The sequence below is a fragment of the Talpa occidentalis genome, unplaced genomic scaffold (genome assembly GCF_014898055.3).
Source record: "Talpa occidentalis isolate TD23 unplaced genomic scaffold, MPIMG_talOcc4v2.1 talOcc4.2, whole genome shotgun sequence".
In the NCBI taxonomy this organism is placed as follows: Eukaryota; Metazoa; Chordata; class Mammalia; order Eulipotyphla; family Talpidae; genus Talpa; species Talpa occidentalis.
Window position 1 is genome coordinate 131399738 of NW_023602073.1, and position 19404 is coordinate 131419141.

Genomic DNA, 19404 nt, shown 5'->3' on the forward strand with positions numbered 1-19404 from the left:
TGAATCCTCTCACCCCCCACAACTCTGGCCTGTACCCCAGTTCTTACATGCATAAATTAATAAATCTTAAAAAAATCAGATAGAGGAAAATTTAAAGACTAAATACTGAATGATCATTTGATGATACCAAAAGGATTAAGTAGGGAAAAATATATTACAATTCCAAAATAAAGGCATTCTTATTTAAATTGTTAATGGTGTAAGAGAGGGACAGCAAAAGGGTATCAAGCACACTGGTGTGTATTATAGTGAATTCTTGGTTACTATATATACTTGAAATTTTTCATGACTTAAACTTATAAGTTATTCTTCAAAAGAAAAGAAAAATATATTTTTCTGACTATTGAGGACCATGTGCCCTTTTTAAGGATCTTACTTTTTAGCAGAGCAAATGTTCTTGATTAGAAACAGAAGTCAAATTAATATTAATCTTAACTACTTGGCTTGAATACCTACTTGTGTGGAATAGGGAAAAAAAATTTCCAACTGCATTACTGTTGGTGATTAAAAAGTATTTTTATCTCTCTAAATGTACAGTTGTTTCCTCTTTTCTAAAATGAAAAAAGCCTATACCCCAGACTGCTGATGTTCAAAGCCAGTCATATAAAGGACAGACAAGATTTAGGTGTCGTAGGCTCATAATTCTTAAAGGTCTTTGTGTTTATTCAGAGGCAAGTAGGAGGTCCCAGTAAGAAAGTATGTAGAAGAAAGAAGTTGTACACTTTTTTTCATACTAATTTATATCAAAATACATAGTATTTTTCAGGCCTCCCTGGTGGCTCAAGGGATTAAGACGCAACCTATGAAGATATCCACAGCCACTGCAGCATGAATCCAATCCCCAGCCAAGGAGCTACCCACATGGCACAGCAGACCTCTCCTGTCTCACCCGCTGCTCCCCTCAGCAGTGTATTTCAGTAGATCTGCCTGTTCTGCTCCCCACTCTGTCTCTGGTGAATCCTCTCACCCCCCACACCTTTGGCCTATACCCCAGTTCTTGTATGTATAAATAAATAAATAAATATTTTTTAAAAATGTAGTATTTTTCAACAACTGTATTCTTTCATTTCCCCTGCAACCAAAGAACATGAAATATTTTTTCTTGAAGATATTAAGAATATGCAAAAAGCAACACACTCAAATAAGTCAGTATTGGACTGAACACAGGAATTCCTATGTGCCCAAACCAGCCACAATGAAAAGTTGGACTTGTATCTATTTTTCTGTTATCATAATTTATATTTTTATATTTTAACCAAGATATAAATACCAATAAAATGAATAATTTATATTTTTGTAGGGCTCATAGCACTCCATAGCAATATATTTTGTATGGGGGAAAAAGTCTTAATATTTACTGGAGATCAAAATTACAAGTAGATCTATCACAAAGGAACTCCTGCCACAAATTATTAATATACCACCCACAAGAAGTGAGAATTCTCGTATATTGTAAAAGCAAATTAGTATAGTATTTCTTGGCAGAAATTTCCCAATCCCTATCAAAATTATAAAATTTTTTAAAAGACCCAACCATACCTGCTGATACAATTACACATCTACAAATTTATACTAAGAAAAAACATTCTACAACACAGAATGAAATGTATTCCAAATATTCAAAAGCTATATAGTCATTTAAATTGTAGATGAATATTCAATGCTTGTTTCTAAGAAAGACATAGTAGTCTACTTGAAAGCCATCACTTCTGCTAAAACAACTAGGGGGAAAAAGTTAACACCACCAAAACATTTTTATAGACATTTGAGATCTACGGAAGCACAGCCATCACAACATAACATTGAAATATAAACCCAAGAAGGAAAATATCCCTCCAAAATAAGCTAAATTGCTTTTGTTATCTAGTGGGGCATTTGCTGATTCTGACCCATAAGATTAAATTTGGATTTGGCATAAGGAGAGAAACTCTACCTATTTGAAACTCTACCAGGAAAAGAGAAACTAGTGGATTTCCTGATAGTTACATGGGTTAGCATGGCAGAGTGAAACCAGCAGTCATCCCAAACATGTAGTCAAGGGCAGCTGTTGAATGCTGGGTGGTACAGGAGGCTGAGGGAGGAGGTCAGGCTGAGACAGCAAAATGAAATCTCTCTGTGAGCAGAGAGATTTATGAGTCTTATTTATGAGATGATAAACAAGAGGGCAAAAACAGGCAAGAGGTGCTGACTCACAAATAATTCAGCTGTTGAGGTTTATAGACAGGATTTTAAAACAGTAATTACAAATATAGTAAAGAAAAGTAAGAAAAAGATGGGCAAATGGATGAACGGCACACAAATTTAAGAGTTGATATCTTAAAAAAACCCTAAATAACTAATTTGATTCAATTAAAAAAATCAAATAATCAAACTGAAATATGCAATACCTGAAAATAAGGATTTATTGTCTGGGTTTAACAATAGACCATACAGAGCATAAGATAATTTGGTGAACTAAAAATAGGTAAATGAAAAGTACCTTAACTACAGAGAGGGGGAAAAAGGGTAAAGTAACAACAAAGCATGAGGACAAGAAGGACATAGTTAAATGGTCTAATATCTATATTGTTGTAGCCCCAGAAAAAGAAGAGGGACAATATGGGTCATAAGAAACATATGAAGACAGGGCCTCCCTGGTGGCACAAGGGATTAAGTCACAGCACTATGAAGCTATCTGCAGCCTCTGCAGCACAAGTTAGATCCCTAGCCAGGGAGCCACACACATGGCACAGCAGACCTCTCCTGTCTTGCCCACTGCTCTCCTCAGCCGTGTATTTCAGTAGATATGCCTGTTCTGCTCCCCACTGTCTCTGGTGAATGTTCTCACCTCCCCGCCACCCTCCTATACCTCTGGCCTATACCCCAGTTCTTATATGCATAAATAATAAATCTTTAAAAAAAAACACATGAAGACATATTAGCCAAAAAATATTCCAACACTGGTGAAAATAATAACCCATAGATTCAAGAATCTCAGCAAGTCTCAAGTAGAATGAAAAAAAAAAAAAATCACCACATTCTAAATGCTTTGAAAATCAGCCAGAGGAAAAAAAGATGCATTTCCTTCAAAAGCGCAATAAAATCAATAGTTGACTTTGCAATACAAACTGGTAACCTAGAAGATACCATAACATATTTAGAATGAGTTAAAAAAAAAAAGTTGTACTGGGAGAACATTTTTGCACCCAACACTAATGATAAAGGACTGATCACAAAAATCTGCAAAGAGCTGATGAGACTCAACAACAAAGAAAATAACCCAGTCAAAAAATGGGCAGAAGAGCTAAAAAGAAACTTCTCTGAAGAGGAAATGCAAATGGCCAACAGGCATATGAAAAAATGTTCAACATCACTTGTAATCAGGGAAATGCAAATCAAAACTACCATGAGATACCATCTTACACCAGTGAGAATGTCACATATTAAAAAAACTAGCAACAACAAATGTTGGCGAGGTTGTGGAGAAAAAGGAACTCTCCTGCACTGTTGGTGGGAATGCAAACTGGTCCAACCACTATGGAGAGCTGTGTGGAGATTTCTGGACCTACTAAACATAGAGCTTCCATATGATCCAGCAATTCCACTCCTAGGTATTTACCCAAAGGACACAGAAACATCAATTCCAAAGAACACCTGCACCCCTATGTTTATAGCAGCACTATTTACAATAGCTAAGCTTTGGAAACAACCCAAATGCCCAAAAATAGATGACTGGATCAAGAAGATGTGGTACATATATACCATGGAATATTACTCAGCATTCAAAAAAGATAAGCACATGCAATTTGCAGCAACATGGATGGCGCTGGAAGGGATCATGCTCAGCGAAATAAGCCAGAAAGAAAAAGAAAAATACCGGATGGTCTCACTCATAGCAGGAATCTAGAAAACTTAAATAAGGGACCAGGAAAAAGAATAACTATAAGAAAGTGAAAATCAAAATCAACAAAAAACTATGAACCAGAGACACTTTTTGGGGGGTGGGGGCCGGGAGGGGAGGGATTGGGGTCAGAATGGGGCATGTGCAGTTGTATGGGGGAATATAAAAATAAAATTTATTATTAAAAAAAAATAAAATAAAATAAAATTAACAAATTAAAAAAAAAAAGTTGTAAAAAGGACATTTTCAAATGAGGGCCTCCCTCGTGGCGCAAGGGGTTAAGCACAGCACTGTGAAGCTATCTGCAGCCTCTGCAGCACGAGTTCGATCCCTGGCCAGCCAGGGAGCTACCCACATGGTGCAGCAGACCTCTCGTGTCTTGCCCGCTGTTCCCCTCAGCAGTGTATTTCAGTCGATCTGCCTGTTCTGTTCCCTGCTCTGTCTCTGGTGAATCCTCGCACCCCCCACACCTCTGGCCTGTACCCCAGTTCTTGTATGCATAAATAAATAAATCTTTTACAAAAAGATATTTTCAAATGAGCAAAAACTAGGGGAATTAGTTACCAGCAGCTCTACACTAGGAAATATGTAGATATTCTATATCTTCTTAATCCATTCATCCATCATTGGGCCTTTAGATTGTTTCCATACCATGGCTCTGGTGAATAGTGCTGCACTGAACAAAAGATGCATATATCCCTTAAAATTACTGTTTTTGCATTATTTGGATAGACATTTAAGAATGGGATTGCTGGATCATAAGGTAGACTGGTTCAGCCCCTATGGAAAGCAGCATGGGATTTTCCCAAAAAATAACATTGTATTTATCATCTGATTTCAAACAGGTTCTAACAGAGGTGAGTACTAGATTATGAAGTGAGTGATGAAGCCTTTATAACAAACACTTGGTTCTCTTTTTGCATTTGCATTGAAATGTTCAACAGGTCAAGAATAAAGGAAATATTCCTGAATTGATTATCTCTAGCTAAAGAGCGTGCATCCACTCTCCATCAAATAAGAAAATGAGCTCAAGTCAAATTCTATCTAGCTGTCACTTTTCCTTCTTTGTGATATAACAGTTGGATTCTTCCTGTGAGACATACAAGTAATTAAATTAGAAATTCATGGTGCTTTCCATCTCTAGGGATATTTCTGAAATTATCACTCATAACAAAATTCAGAAACAAAGCAGGACAGAATGAGGAAAAAAAGGAGTGACAAATCACTCTGTTGATTTGATCTGGAGATGGAGGGGCTCTCTTTAATTCAACCAATTAGTTTGTACATAATCTCTATTAATTAGAAAAATCAGGGAGAAAATAAAAGAACTCCTTTTACTATTCACATTCTTTTTCCAAAAAAAAGAAAATTGTGCTACTTTTTTTAAAACTGAATTTTCTTCTGGGTATACAGTGAAAAAAATTGAAAACTAAGAAACTCAGAGACATTTGTATACCAATGTTCAATAACAGCCTGCTACAAAAAGACAAATGACATCTAATTCCCACTTATATGAAGTATACACAGGAGTCAAATTCTTAGAGACAGAAAGTATACTGGTGGCTGCCAGGCAACGGCAGGAGTAGAGAATCGGAAGTGGTTTAATGGGTATAGAGTTTGAATTTTGTAACAGGAGAATTGTGGTTGGTTAGTGGTGATGGTAACAATATGAATTACTGAATGCCAGGGAATTGTATCCTTTAAAAGAACTAAAGTGCTAACTTTGATTCTATGCAAAACTCTCCCATCATTTGAAAGACTACTACTATTCCATCACACAGGTTCTTTCCCCTTGTTTAACATTTTCCCATATATTGGACATTTAGGTTTCTTCCTTTAAGTTTTTTTTTTTTTTTTTTTACCAATGTAGTGAATGATTTCTTTAAGAGAGTTTCCAAGAACACACCTGGATTAAAAAACATAAATTATTTCAAGGCACTTGGTGCATAATACCAAAGTGCTTACCAGCAAGTTCTTAACAATTCAGATTCCCAAAAGCAATGTAAGAGAAAGACTTTTACACTGCACTTATGCCAAAATAAAGTATTCTCATCTTTTTTTTAATCTTTGCTAATTGATGACAATACGAAGGCATAGTTCATGACTTTATTTGACTGCTCTGGAAAGTGAATAGTTTCCCCATATACATTTATCCCTCCAATAACTGCCAATGAACTCCTATCAAAATGCAAAAAAACATTTTAAGAAGGTTATGAAATGGAAGGAGATACTCTTGGGAAAGTTCTGAAGGGGATGCAGAGGAATGGCCAGAGGTTTAAATTTAATCTTTTTTTAAAAAAGATTTATTTATTTATAAGAAACTGGGGTATAGCCCAGATGCGTGGGAGGGTGAGAGGATTCACTAGAGCCAGAGGAGGGAACAGAACAGGCAGACTGACGAAATACACTGCTGAGGGGAGCAGCGGGCGAGACAGGAGAGGTCTGCTGCACCATGTGGGACCCTCGCCAGCCGGCTGGGATCGAAGCCACGCTGCAGAGACTGCGGACAGCTTCACAGTGCAGCGCTCAACCACCTGCGCCAACAGGGAGGCCCTAAATTTAATCTTATAAGGATATGAAGAATAGTAAGGATTTAGGAAGAAGAAAATAACAGCAAATATGGGGAAAATCTAAACAGTCAATAAAAAAGAGAATGATCATAGTATCAATTATGGTTAATCTATAAGGTTTGTGAGGTTGGGGGGGAGGGGATGAGGGAAGGGTCAAAGAGATAGAGAATACAGTGGTAGGGAAAAAAGTCAATTATGGTTAATCTATCCACAAAATGGATCCACTAAAACACAATCTCCAGGGACAAAGAAATCCACATTATTGAAGAACTTCCCAAGTGATTCTGATATCCAGCCAGGGTTAGAAATGATTGCTTTGATTCACTGAATGAAACACCCCTAGTCTCCATTATTCTTTTTCCTTTCAATATAACACCTGGCAAATGTATGGTTCTCCCATTCATTCCTCTGACAAATAGATCACATAAAAGAAGTCTTAGTTGCTTTCTTTAGGTGCCCAATATTTGTTATTCATAATTAAGAATCTCCACCATGATATATTAAATATTTTCATTCTTGGACTTCGACTTGGTCATGTCATAACAGAGCTTCATCCAATCTATCATTTGCTGACTGTGGCATTAAATCAAAGACAAAATATGAGACCAGAGTTCTTGATTACAAAGCATTGGTGGGCACCTTTGTTTTCCCCAAGTCTCCAGGTTATCCTTTAACTCAGCAGCCATCTAAATCTAGACACCAAGAAGCTGGGTCTCACAACCCACACAGAACACATTGTATTCTAAAAATGAAAATCCTCCAACATTTGTAAACATCTAATAGATACAATGAAGTACTAGGCAAAAAAAAAAAAAAAAAAAAAAAAAGATGTCAATGGAATGATGGCAAATAGGACTCTGGGGCTTTGGGGTCTAATGGAAATAGAAATAATACAGAGAAAGGTATCTTAAAGCCAAGGAAAAGAAAAAACGGCTAATCTGACAAATGGAAAATAGACATCGGTCTTTATTTGTATGTCAATTGGTCTGTTACATAACTCTTCCAAAGTAAAGCCAACTCTATTAATAATGTAAAAACTAAATCTTTATTAGGCACACATTACTGTTTGAATAGTACCATCACTGACGTAAAAGAAATTTTGTTGATAAGGCAAAGCTGTCTGTTCTTTCCCAAGTTACTATGGAAAAATGAACATATTAATGAACATATGAAAGCCTTAATGCTTTTAATTTCCTGGCTATAGATCTTTTTTTGGCACTGCAACAAGAGAGTCATGATTATTCTAATACAGTACAGGTACCTAATTTCCCTTCAATGTTTTGAAAATGACTTCATAATTCCCCTTAAAAATGAGAATACTGGGCCTCCCTGGTGGTGCCAGGGGTTAAGCACCGCACTATGAAGCAATCTGCAGACTCTGCAGCACGAGTTCGATCCCCTGGCCAGCCAGGGAGCAAAACAAATGGTGCAGCAGACGTCTCCTGACTCGCTCGCTGCCCCCCTCAGCAGTGTATTTCTGTCGATCTGCCTGTTCTGCTCCCCACTCTGTCTCTGGTAAATCCTCTTACCATCCACACCTCTGGCCTATACCCCAGTTCTTGTATGCACAAATAAATATATCTTTTTAAAAAATTATTTTAAAAATGAGAATACCATCATGCTTAAAAACAAATGTGATTTCAAGCAATCATTGCTTATCCCATGTGACCCCAAAACATTCTTGGTATATGAAATTCAGACAGGATCCGTATAAAAAGTATACAGACTCTGTAACTTTTCCCTCATTAGCTAAAATATTCAGCTAGCTCCAGAAAGGAGAGAGTGAGGTCTTAGGAATATTTTAGTAAAAGGGAAATTTAATATAGTCCATGTCCATTTTGAACATGGGTAAATATTATACATAAAGCAATACAAAATATTTTCACATATTATACATTAAGGATAGACCACTAAGTGCCTGCTAAATTCCAGGACCTTAATAGATGTTGCTTCATTTAATTCTTGTAAAGTGATTAGTCTAAAGCCACGTGTAATGATACCATCCTCCTTGCTAGTTATTTGTTGGGTCAATGGTGAAATACTAGAAGCATAAAAAAATGTAAGGAAGGTCTGGGGTAGGTCCTAAGAAAAAGATACAGAAAAACACTGTCTCCTTTCCCCTCCAGCTATGTTGGATTGATGCCTAGAATGGTTGCAGGCAACTTGTACCCTAAGAAGCCAGCCTGAGGGCAGAGCCACCCACAGCAATAATGAGAGACTGACATTTTCAGCTGCCAACTCAGACTATGCTAGAGTCAGTCCTATTTCTGGACTTCAGGTTTCAGAAGTTACCCTTTGTTAATGTTTATGGCCATTGATATATGGTATTCTAGTAATTGTAGGAAGCTAAGTGCTCTCCAGTTCATCTAGGTAGAAATTGATGTTTTTATAAAAAAACTGAATTCTCAAAAGGTTAAGTGATCTGCCTAAGATTATACTGTTTCCAAGTATTGAGTCAGCATTTATGCCAGACTCCCCAAAGTCCATGTCTCATCAATGAAATAGTACAAACATTCCTGACATATCTGTTCCTAGAAATTCCAGGGAACAGAGCCCGTGATGTAGTGAAAATGGTACATATGAAAAACTTGGGTTTGAAGTTTTAATAGTCTTATGATATCAAGAAATTAACTTATGTGCTTTTGAGTTTCAACTGCGGCAAAAATGGGAAGAAAAAATGTCAGCTTCACCTACTTTCCAAGTGCTGGTAAACCTCCAACAGTTATTAACATATGCAAAAACCTTGTGTGAATTCTAAAGATGAAAGGGTTGATTATTCTACCTCTTGAACAAATACTACATATAACAAAATGTTCTAGATAAGTCATGATGCCTGTCAATTCAGTATCAGTTATTTTGTGGTTATTTTTTAGATTAGGGTAAAAAAAGAAATTGTGGAGATAACTTTGGCAAACAAACCTTTTCCCATGGTTCTCTAAGTCATGATTCATAAAATTTCCTTGGGCCATTCCATGAAGTTACACTCCAGAAACTTTGTGGTCTTGTTTTAGGACGAAAGTCTAAGCTCTTGAGTCACAATACTTCATGCTTCAAAGGCAGGACACCCTCCAGCTTCCCTCTCATCTAGTATCCTCTCCCATGGTAACCACAAGCATGCACTCTCTCACATCTGTAAAAAGCACCATTTCTGCTTCCCCTAACTTAGGTCTAACTTCATATTGAACAGTGATAATAGAAAACTACAACCTTCTAATATCTAAAAGCTAAATTCAGTTTAATTACCTAATGACCTAAAGATCATAAAGGCACTTTTACACCTTCCCATGGATTATAGAGATCTAAATATTGAAAATAATAGCATTATTTTAACCACCCACAAGTGCTTCAATGAACAAAATTAACTTAAGAAATGTCAATGAAAACCAGCAAATGTTAAAGAACTCCTTTTTATACACAAGACAGCTATGTATATTCATTCAAACGACTCACTCCCTATCCCAGCAAATATTCAATAATCAAAGTTTGTTCTAAAAACATACCACAATTGTGCAAATTTAAAAAATCTAAACCATACACTTTTGCCCTTATTTTCTATTTTTGCATTCTGAAACCCATGTAAACACCTCAGAAAATGGACTTGCTTTAGAAGGTCTCTCAAGGCAGAAAAGGATGCCTTATAATGGTATAATGCCCAGAGGGGCACAAAACTTTCTCCCTCTATTATGGGGCAGGCATGTTTAATTCATTAAAAATGCTGAACAGGAGAACTGCAAGAAAGATTTCTATGAGTCATGTAATCAAACTGCTTAAGGTTCATTTCTTGTAGAGTTGGAACTCTTATCCTAAAACTTTTCATGCTCAGCAGGTCATTGTCTATTCAAAACCACAGAACACGACTCAGGCCATGGAAAGTGTCCAGGGAAAGAAACCCGAAGACTGAGTACCTGCCACGACATCCCACTCATCTCAGCAACAGCATTTGACAAGTGAACGGAGGACTATGGCTCCAGAAAAGGTTAGTTGAAACATCTTTGGGACCCATCACTCAGGGAAGGCTTAACCCTGGGTAAACCCTAGCAAATGCCCAATAAACTCAACGATGACCTCTTGCATCAGCATTTTGACAATACTTTTTCTCAGCTCTACGAGAAAAAGTATTTAGAGATGATGTCACACCAATATACCAATAGAGTGAGTGTGTTTGCAGTACACTGGGAACCAGATCAAAATACAAAAAACAAAAAAACAAAACAAAAAAACCACAGTGAATTAGTTTTACAAGGGTGAGGGCATGAAAAAGACACCCATATTTCAGTAGGGTGTCAGTAGAGGGAAAGCCTTCCTAGCAACCCATGAATAAGTGCATTTAATGACAATAATGGCAGTTTATGACTAGACAGTCTACAGTAAAAACAACATCCCTTTATTACTGAATAAATCGGTGCTCGGCAGACACAATTATCAATGCTAAGGACACTCCCATCAGAGGTTGTGAACTCAGCAGCCTTCCCTGCTCTTAGTAGAAAGTTAATGGACAGATTAATTTTAAAATGATATCATAAAACTTCTGACATCTTCAATTTGACCTGAAAACTTTGAACATAAAGCTCTTTTGAAAGACAGTTCATGCTGCTCAGCAAAATGGGAACCACAACAAAGGTACCAGAAGCTGGAAGTACAGAGTTAACAAAAACACAACCAGAAGAAACTCTGTTCCTAACTGAACTTTATGTGACCTTGAAAGCTCTCAGTAGTCTAAACTGTTTTGTTTTCAAACCTGGAAACACTTCTATTTTATTTCTGTGCAAGATGCACACTAACTTCATAGTAAATGTGTTCCATTTCAATTCACTGACCACAAAAACAAGACAGGATGACCTACGCATGTTGCCTTTACTGTTACATCAAAGCATTCATACTGGCATAAATGCTCCCCAAATACCAGATTCCAATTTTCTTACAATTAAGAATTTTCTTACAGTGTAAATCTGATCATGAAAAGGTTGCCTAGCTCCTCTTTTGTAAAAGCAGAAAAAGACTTGGTTAAGAGAAACTGTAAAATTCTCCATGTTATAAAAAAATATATGTACAAATTTAAATGTTCAAACCAAACATGGTTTTTCATGAGGGATCTAGGAAATCACTCTTCTCAAATGTTTGTCCCTGCTGATAGCCCATTATTCCTATTTCAGTCCCTCTATAATGATGTAAAAATCCTAACAGAAAATTTTATTGATTTTTCTATTCATTTAAATAATTTCAGGAGTTCACACCTCAACATGGTCACATGCTTAACTTGCTCCCATGTTTTACCACATTACCAGAGCTCCCATGCTTTACCACATTACCTCCTTACTCCCCTCATCTAGAAATCCCACATTTTTTATTGTATTATTTTTACTAACAGTGGTTTACAACATTTACACAGTTTGGGGGTATAGGTACACCCCTCTTCAGATGCATGTTACAACAACATGTCTGCCATGAAGGTGCCACCATCTTTCACTGAGTCCTCTTCTCTACTTGCTCCCCACTCCAGCCCTCCCTCTCTGGTATTTCAGTTCTACAGCTAGATTTTTAGGGTTTGTTTTGGTTTTTCTCTTCCTTTGATTTGTTTCTCTATATTTCACACACGGGAAATCAACTGGTATTCGTTTTTATTTTGCTTAGCATAGCCCTCTCAGTTCCATCCATGTTGTCACAGATGACAAGATTTCATTTTTAATACCTAATTACATACATAATCCATGGTGGTGTAGCGCTATATTTTTCACAGTTGTTTTGCCAGTTTGGGTTTTTTTTTTTGGTTATTTATATTCCACAAATGGGTAAGACCATCTGGTAGTTGTCTTTTGCTTTCTGACTTATTTCTCTTAGTATTATCACCTCAAGATCCATCCAAGTTAGCTAAGCTTTGGAAACAGCCCAAATGCCCAAAAATAGATGACTGGCTCAAGAAGATGTGGTACATATATACCATGGAATATTACTCAGCATTCAAAAAAGATAAACACATGCAATTTGCAGCAACATGGATGGCGCTGGAAGGGATCATGCTCAGCGAAATAAGCCAAAAAGAAAAAGAAAAATACCGGATGGTCTCACTCATAGCAGGAATCTAGAAAACTTAAATAAGGGATCAGGAAAATGAATAACTATAAGAAAGTGAAAATCAAAATCAACAAAAAACTATGAACCAGAGACACTTTTTGGGGGGTGGGGGCCGGGAGGGGAGGGATTGGGGTCAGAATGGGGCATGTGCAGTTGTATGGGGGAATATAAAAATAAAATTTATTATTAAAAAAAAAAAAAGATCCATCCAAGTTGTCTCAAAAGACATTATTTCATCTTTTTCAATTGTTAAGTAGTATTTTATTGGGGAATATACTACAATTTTCTTATCCAATCATCTATCAATGGGTATTTAAGTTGATTCCATGTCTTGGCTATTGTTAATAATGCTTCTATAATCATAGGGTGCATAATCTTTTCATATTAATATTTTCATATTATTTGGATAAATATACAGAAGTGATATTGCTGAATCATACGACAATGCCATAGTTTTTTCAAGGAATGTCCATGCTGTTTACCATAGAGGTTGCACAGATTTATGCACCACCAAAAGGAAAATCACTCATCCTTTTGCTCCACACCCTCACTGACACTTGTTTTCAGTTAAAGATAAAAGATTTTGGAAAATAAAGGACTTATTTCACAATTTGAAAAAAATGTTACGGGCCTTCCCTGGTGGTGCAGCGGTTGAGCACTGGGCTGCGAAGCTGCCCGCAGCCTCTGCAGTGCCGGTTCCATCCCTGGCTGCTGGGCGAGGGTTCCACATGGTGCACAGACCTCTTCTGCCGCCCGCTGCTCCCCTCAGCAGTGTATTTTGGTCAATCTGCCTGTTCTGTTCCCCGCTCTGGCTCTGGTGAATTCTCTCACCCTCCCGCACTTCTGACTGTACCCAGTGCTTGTATAAATAAATAAATAAATCTTAAAAAAATATAAAAAATTAAAAAAAAAATGTTAAGGCTACCATGCAGGAACTCCTGAACTCAGCTAATCTTCTTTAACACATTTTATCAGCAAATATTTTTAGGAATGTTTTGGGAATACTAAGAAGTACAAAAGAATAATATAAGCAACACCCCCACACACCCACCGTTCAGCTTAAGAAATAAAATCCTTTAAAAATTCTTGCAGCTTCATGTGAATCATTCCATGGTCCATTTCTACTCCTTTCTTCCCATTGGTGAGCAGCATACTGAACTCAGAAAGCCACTATCTTTATTTGGTCATTAAAATGCCCACCAAAGCCAGCAGATCATTAGGATTCCTATTTTTCTAACATATTGTCAGATTTATAAAATTTTGTTCATGTCAATGTGTAAAATGGTATATCATTACTTTAGTTTGGAGGTAAAGCATCTTTTTTGGGTATATTTTTAGACTACATTTATTGGCCATTTATGCTTTTCATGCTTTTGTGAATAACCTGTTCTATGCCCATTTTTATTTTTTTCTTAAGATTTTTAAGCTAAGACCTCCCTGGTGGTGTAAGGGTTAAGTCTCAGTGCCTCATGCTATCACCTATGACTGCTGTGACCTGAGTTGGAGTTCGATTCCCAGCTAGGGGGCTAACCCACATATGGCGAAGCAGATCTCTCCTGTCTAGCTCACTACTCCCTTTAGCAATGTATTTCAATAAATTTGCCTGTTGTATTCTCCACTCTGTCTCTGGTGAATCCTCTTACCGCCCCCTGCCTCCCAACCTCTGGCCTACAACCCTGTTCTTTCGTGCATAATATATAAATCTTTAAAAAAAAAAAAAGATTTTAAAGTTATTTCTGTATACTGAATATAATTCCTATATTGTTTATGTGCATTGCATTCATAACTTCTAGCCTAAGGCTCATTACTCCTGGTCTGCTGGTAACACATTATTTAGAATGTGTTATCTAGAATTGTATTTTGTACTCATTTTTTAAAGACATCCTGAGAGGATATAGGATTCTTGGATGACTGTTATTCTTAGGCACTTCCAAGATGCTATGCCACTGCCTTGGGCTATCTTCTTTTTTTTTTATTTTAAAGATTTATTTATTTATTTATACAAGCACTGGGTACAGTCAGAAGCGCAGGAGGGTGAGAGAATTCACCAGAGCCAGAGCGGGGAGCAGAGCAGGCAGAAGGACCGAAGTACACTGCTGAGGTGAGCAGCGGGCGGCAGGAGAGGTCTGCGCGCCATGTGGGACCCTCCTCCAGTGGCCGGGGAGCAGCCGGGGATCGAACCGGTGCTGCAGAGGCTGTGGGCAGCTTCGCAACCCAGTGCTCAACCACTGCGCCAACAGGGAGGCCCTTGGGCTACCTTCTAATGAGGAGTCAGCGCCCACTCTTTCCCTTGCATACAATGTATCTTCTTCCCTGGCTGTGCTTATGACATGTTTTATATGTTGTTTTTCAGCAATTTGTTTTCAAAGATTTATTTATTCATACATACAGGAACTGGGATACAGGCCAGAGGTGTGGGGGGTGAGAGGATTCACCAGAGACAGAGTGGGAAACAGAACAGGCAGACTGACTGAAAACACTACTGAGGGGAGCAGTGGGCGAGTCAGGAGAGGTCTGTTGCGCCATGTGGGTAGCTCCCTGGCAGGGATTGAACTCATGCTGCAGTGGCTGTGGAGAACTCCATAGGTTGCGTCTTAACCCCTTGCGCCACTATGGAGGCCTGTTTTTCAGCAATTTAACTATGAGTTGCTGAAGGATGGTTTTCCTTTTCTATTTATCCCACTTGGGTTTTGCTGCACTTCCTAGATATGTGTTTTTGTCTGTTCATTTGTTTAACAGATTTGGATAATATTTGACCATAAATTACTCCAATAGTTTTCCTGCTACATCATGTCTCCTCTCTCCATCTATCACTCCAATTAGTAGTGTGTTTTAAAGCAGTCAATGCAATTCCATGAATGACTGAGACTATTAATTTCATTCTCAATATTTTTCCCTCTACTTTTATCTGAATGATTTCTAATCTGTTTTCAAGTTTATAGATCTTGTATCCTACTTACTGTTAATCCCATCTCATAAAATTTTTACGTTAGGTTTTGTATTTTTCATTTTTAGGTTCTTTTCCAGTTTCTACATATCTTCTATAATTCTCCATATTTTCATTCATTATACCATCTTTTCCAGTAGTATCTAAACATTTTATCTTTGCTATTTTAATTTCCATATCTAATAATTCCAAAACTGTGTTTTCTGTGGGTCTATTTCTATTGACTAATATTTTTCTTAATTATGGATCACTCTTATTTTTTCACAAATCTAGTAGTCTTTGATGGTGCACTAGGCATTGTCATGATGCATTAATAGAGAGTTTAGATTCTGTTATTCTCTTCAGTTACTGACTTTTGTTATAACAGGTAAATAAAATGATTTATGTGGTGGCTTGGCTTTAGGTTTTAATAGCATGGCTCTGCTTTGGCTTTGCTATTAATTTCAGTGCACTTTCTCGGCCCTGGGATGCATTTTTTAAAATTTCTAAGCCTTGGCCCTTCTGAAGCCTCAGAGGAAAGTGTTAACTGTTTATCAAACTCCTCTAACTTGGTAAGGCTCCAAAGTCTATCTCCACTGCACTGGGCAGCTGCCAAAGTCTCTGTTCAGTTATTTTTGCCATCTAGTTACTATTTTCTGCCTGGACTCCTTTGAGTTTTACCCCACACATGCAAACTCCAGGGGTCAGCAAAGAACAGTTTGGGGCTTTCCCTCTGTGGCTCCCTCATTTACTGCACATCCCACCCAATTTCCAGGCACTCTGGCAGCTGCAAACTGACTTCTCAAGTCACTAAGACTGATTTTTCTCTTGAGATATACCTGCCCTGTAACCCTCCAGATCAGAGAACACCTCAAAGGAAAAACCATTTAAACGTGAATCTCACCCATGTGAGATTGATCGTTCATCCAAGGATCAAATATCAAAGTGACTACTTTGAGTCACTCTTTGGTGCTTTCAAACTTTTGTTTAAAAAGTGTTTTTCAAACATTCATCATTGGTGTCAGTAGCAGAGTCAGTGCAGCAAAACCTGCTCTGCCATTTCCAAACACCGGGACCAGGTGTGCAGAAGCCAATTTTAATACACTCCAGTTTCCCTGTCTCTTCCTTTCATTAATTATAGTATTGAAAAACTTGTTTAAGATATTCTTTCCTATACCAAAGTAATAAGTACTTAGGTGTATCTTATTCTAAAGTATTTTTCCTTAAGTGTATTTTTCGTATATTGGTCTTTAATTCATTGCTTTTCATTTGTGTGTGTGTGTGCATATCTTCAAGTAGAAATCTAATTTCCTATTGTTTTTATAATCAGATAAATAAATTTTCTTAGTACATTTACAAAGAAGTCCTTCTTGGTCCATGAAGTTTACTGCATCATAAATGTAATCTCGTATTGTATCTTAGTATGTTCCTGGCTTTTCTGTTTCAGTGTTTGTCTATGCTCCATTCATATTGCAATATCTTAATTAATACATTTTGTTATCTGGTAGAGTAAGGCCTCCCTACCCCGCATTATCCAAAATGATTTTGCCTATTCTTGACCTTTTATTTTTTCAAATAAAGTACAGAATCATTTTTTCAAATTATATCAAAGTCTTGGTGAAAATAATTAAGTTTGGTATATTTTTCCATTCATTAAGGTCTTCTTTAATGTGTTTCTATAAACATTCATAAATTTTTAACAAAATTATTTTTGTTACTATATTATACATACACATTTAAAAATATTTTCTTATTTACTTTTCCTTCAATTTAGTCTGCTATATTAAATGACTTATCAAAATTATTTACTAATGCTACAAAACCTTAGATTTTGTTTAGTTCACAATACACTCTTTAAAGGATAATAACAATAATTTAATATTAATTTGCAAGCCATTTTTTATGTCATGGATTTATCAAACTAAGAATCTAATTTATAGCCAATATACTTACCAAGAAGCTCCATGGTCTCTGCTTTCAGTGTCCATAAAATTAGAGTCCAAAAACATATCTTTGTAGATTCGACCAACTAAACAGTACATATCTGAAGCAACTTGCCCTTCGCTTGCCACCAGAGGAATCATAATATCAAGAGCTTTTGCTCTATCTCCAGGGAGATTTCTCCTAAGGTAGGGAGAAAAAGTATTGGTGTTTCAAGACAGTTACAGAAATAATATAATAAACCTTTCCAAGTTTCTGCTTCCTCATCTATAAAATAAGGATAATCAAGCTTTAAGCAACACATGGCAACTGCTCAATAGATGAGATGACCCCTCCCTTTTTCTTTCTATCATTCGCTTCAGTCATGATAATTACATTTATAGTAATTCTCCACCCTGGAAGAGAATAGCAACACAACTAAGCCCTGGATAGTCCAGTGCTTTAGGGGCCTCCATGTAAACAGCACAGGTGACCCTGTGGTGACACTGGGCAGAAAGTGGCACTGACTCGTGTGCAATGTGGATAGAGGCCTAGGGCAGGGCTACAGGTGTTAAGTCCCCACCCTAGCAGATTCATGGACATGTGATACGAAATGTGGCCAACAGAGTTTTGATTATAACTGTACCCACTGCAGATTTGGGGAAAATATGCTCTGGTTAGGAATATGTTCGTGGAGACATAATCGCCCTTACTATACTTTAGTTCATTTTTGTGTGAACAGTCACCTGGTGTTGAGTGTATTTGCCTAAAGATAATATCACATTCATATAATTTAAGAAATTCTAAAGTGTATAAATAGCAAATACTGACTCTGACAAAGAAGAATTTGAGTAACACAGTGACAGCCTTTTTTACTGACAAAAAAATCATAATGCAAGTTTTTTATTTTATGTTTACTGTAGATAGGTTTAGATTATATTCTAATACAGTGGTTGCATGCTACAGCAAAAACATATTCTAGAAAGAATCTGAGGTTAAACACTAATGTGTTAGGGCATCATAGAAGTGAATTTCTTACCGATTCAGTGCAAATGCATAATGGAACTTCACATGATGATGGGAGGCCAAGTCAAAGGTTGGCAACTTTTCTAAAGTCTCTACCAGCTTCACAATAGAATCATAGTCCTTTTAAAGAATCAGCAAATAAGACAGAATTAAACCATTAGGAGAAAGTTCTGATAGTAAAATGCCTTTAACTACCAGTTAACTGAACATAAGAAGGGCATTAAAAAGAAAACTGGTATTCATGAAACACTCTGGACAACCTAGAGGCAGGAAGAAACTTTTCTTCTTTCATTTTGTGTTTTTTGGTTATATAGTTTATATAGATTAACAACATTAGCAATATAATCACCACATCTGGCCAAAAAACAAAAATCCATCTAATATGATAATGCTCTAGTGTGCAAATATGGGTGGTTTAGTTCTTCATGAAGTCAGATTCTGGTATGAAGTGTCCTATGAATTGCTTTCAGGAAAATGATTTCCAAAATTTTCAAGGACATGAAGCAATTGATTGAATTTCTAAGTAACACAACTATTTCACTTCAACAACAGTAAAAGCTACTCTAGCCCTGGGATCCTAAGTACCACACCTCTCTACATACATCAATCTCTGTTGTCCACATGAAGGTTGACATGGACCTAAATGGCTGGGTATGGAAATAAGAAACCAGGTATCATTTAAATTTTATGTAAAAATCTAATAGCAGGGCCTCCCCGGTGGCGCAGCGGTTGAGCGCTGGGTTGCGAGGCTGCCCGAAGCCTCTGCAGCGCCAGTTTGATCCCCGGTTGCTCCCCGGCCACCGGAGGAGGGTCCCGCATGGCGCGCAGAGACCTCTCCTGCCTCCCGCTGCTCCCCTCAGCAGTGTACTTCAGTCCTTCTGCCTGTTCTGCTCCCTACTCTGGCTCTGGTGAATTCTCTCACCCTCCCGCGCTTCTGACTGTACCCAGTGCTTGTATAAATAAATAAATAAATAAATCTTTAAAACAAACAAACAAACATTAAAAAAAAA

At 37.2% G+C, this 19404-nt stretch overlaps 1 protein-coding gene across 4 annotated transcripts in view; it reads right to left on the reverse strand.

Moving 5' to 3' along the window:
• The window catches only part of MAP3K5 (mitogen-activated protein kinase kinase kinase 5), a 212589-nt gene that overhangs the window by 99286 nt on the left and 93899 nt on the right, over positions 1-19404 (reverse strand). For all 4 annotated transcript variants that reach the window (XM_037520445.2, XM_037520446.2, XM_054697862.1 and 1 more), the window contains 2 exons: positions 18408-18514; positions 17402-17572 (listed from right to left, as the gene is read on the reverse strand). In XM_037520445.2, the coding sequence (XP_037376342.1) occupies positions 17402-17572; positions 18408-18514 (278 nt within the window). The remainder of the gene's footprint in view (positions 1-17401; positions 17573-18407; positions 18515-19404) is intronic.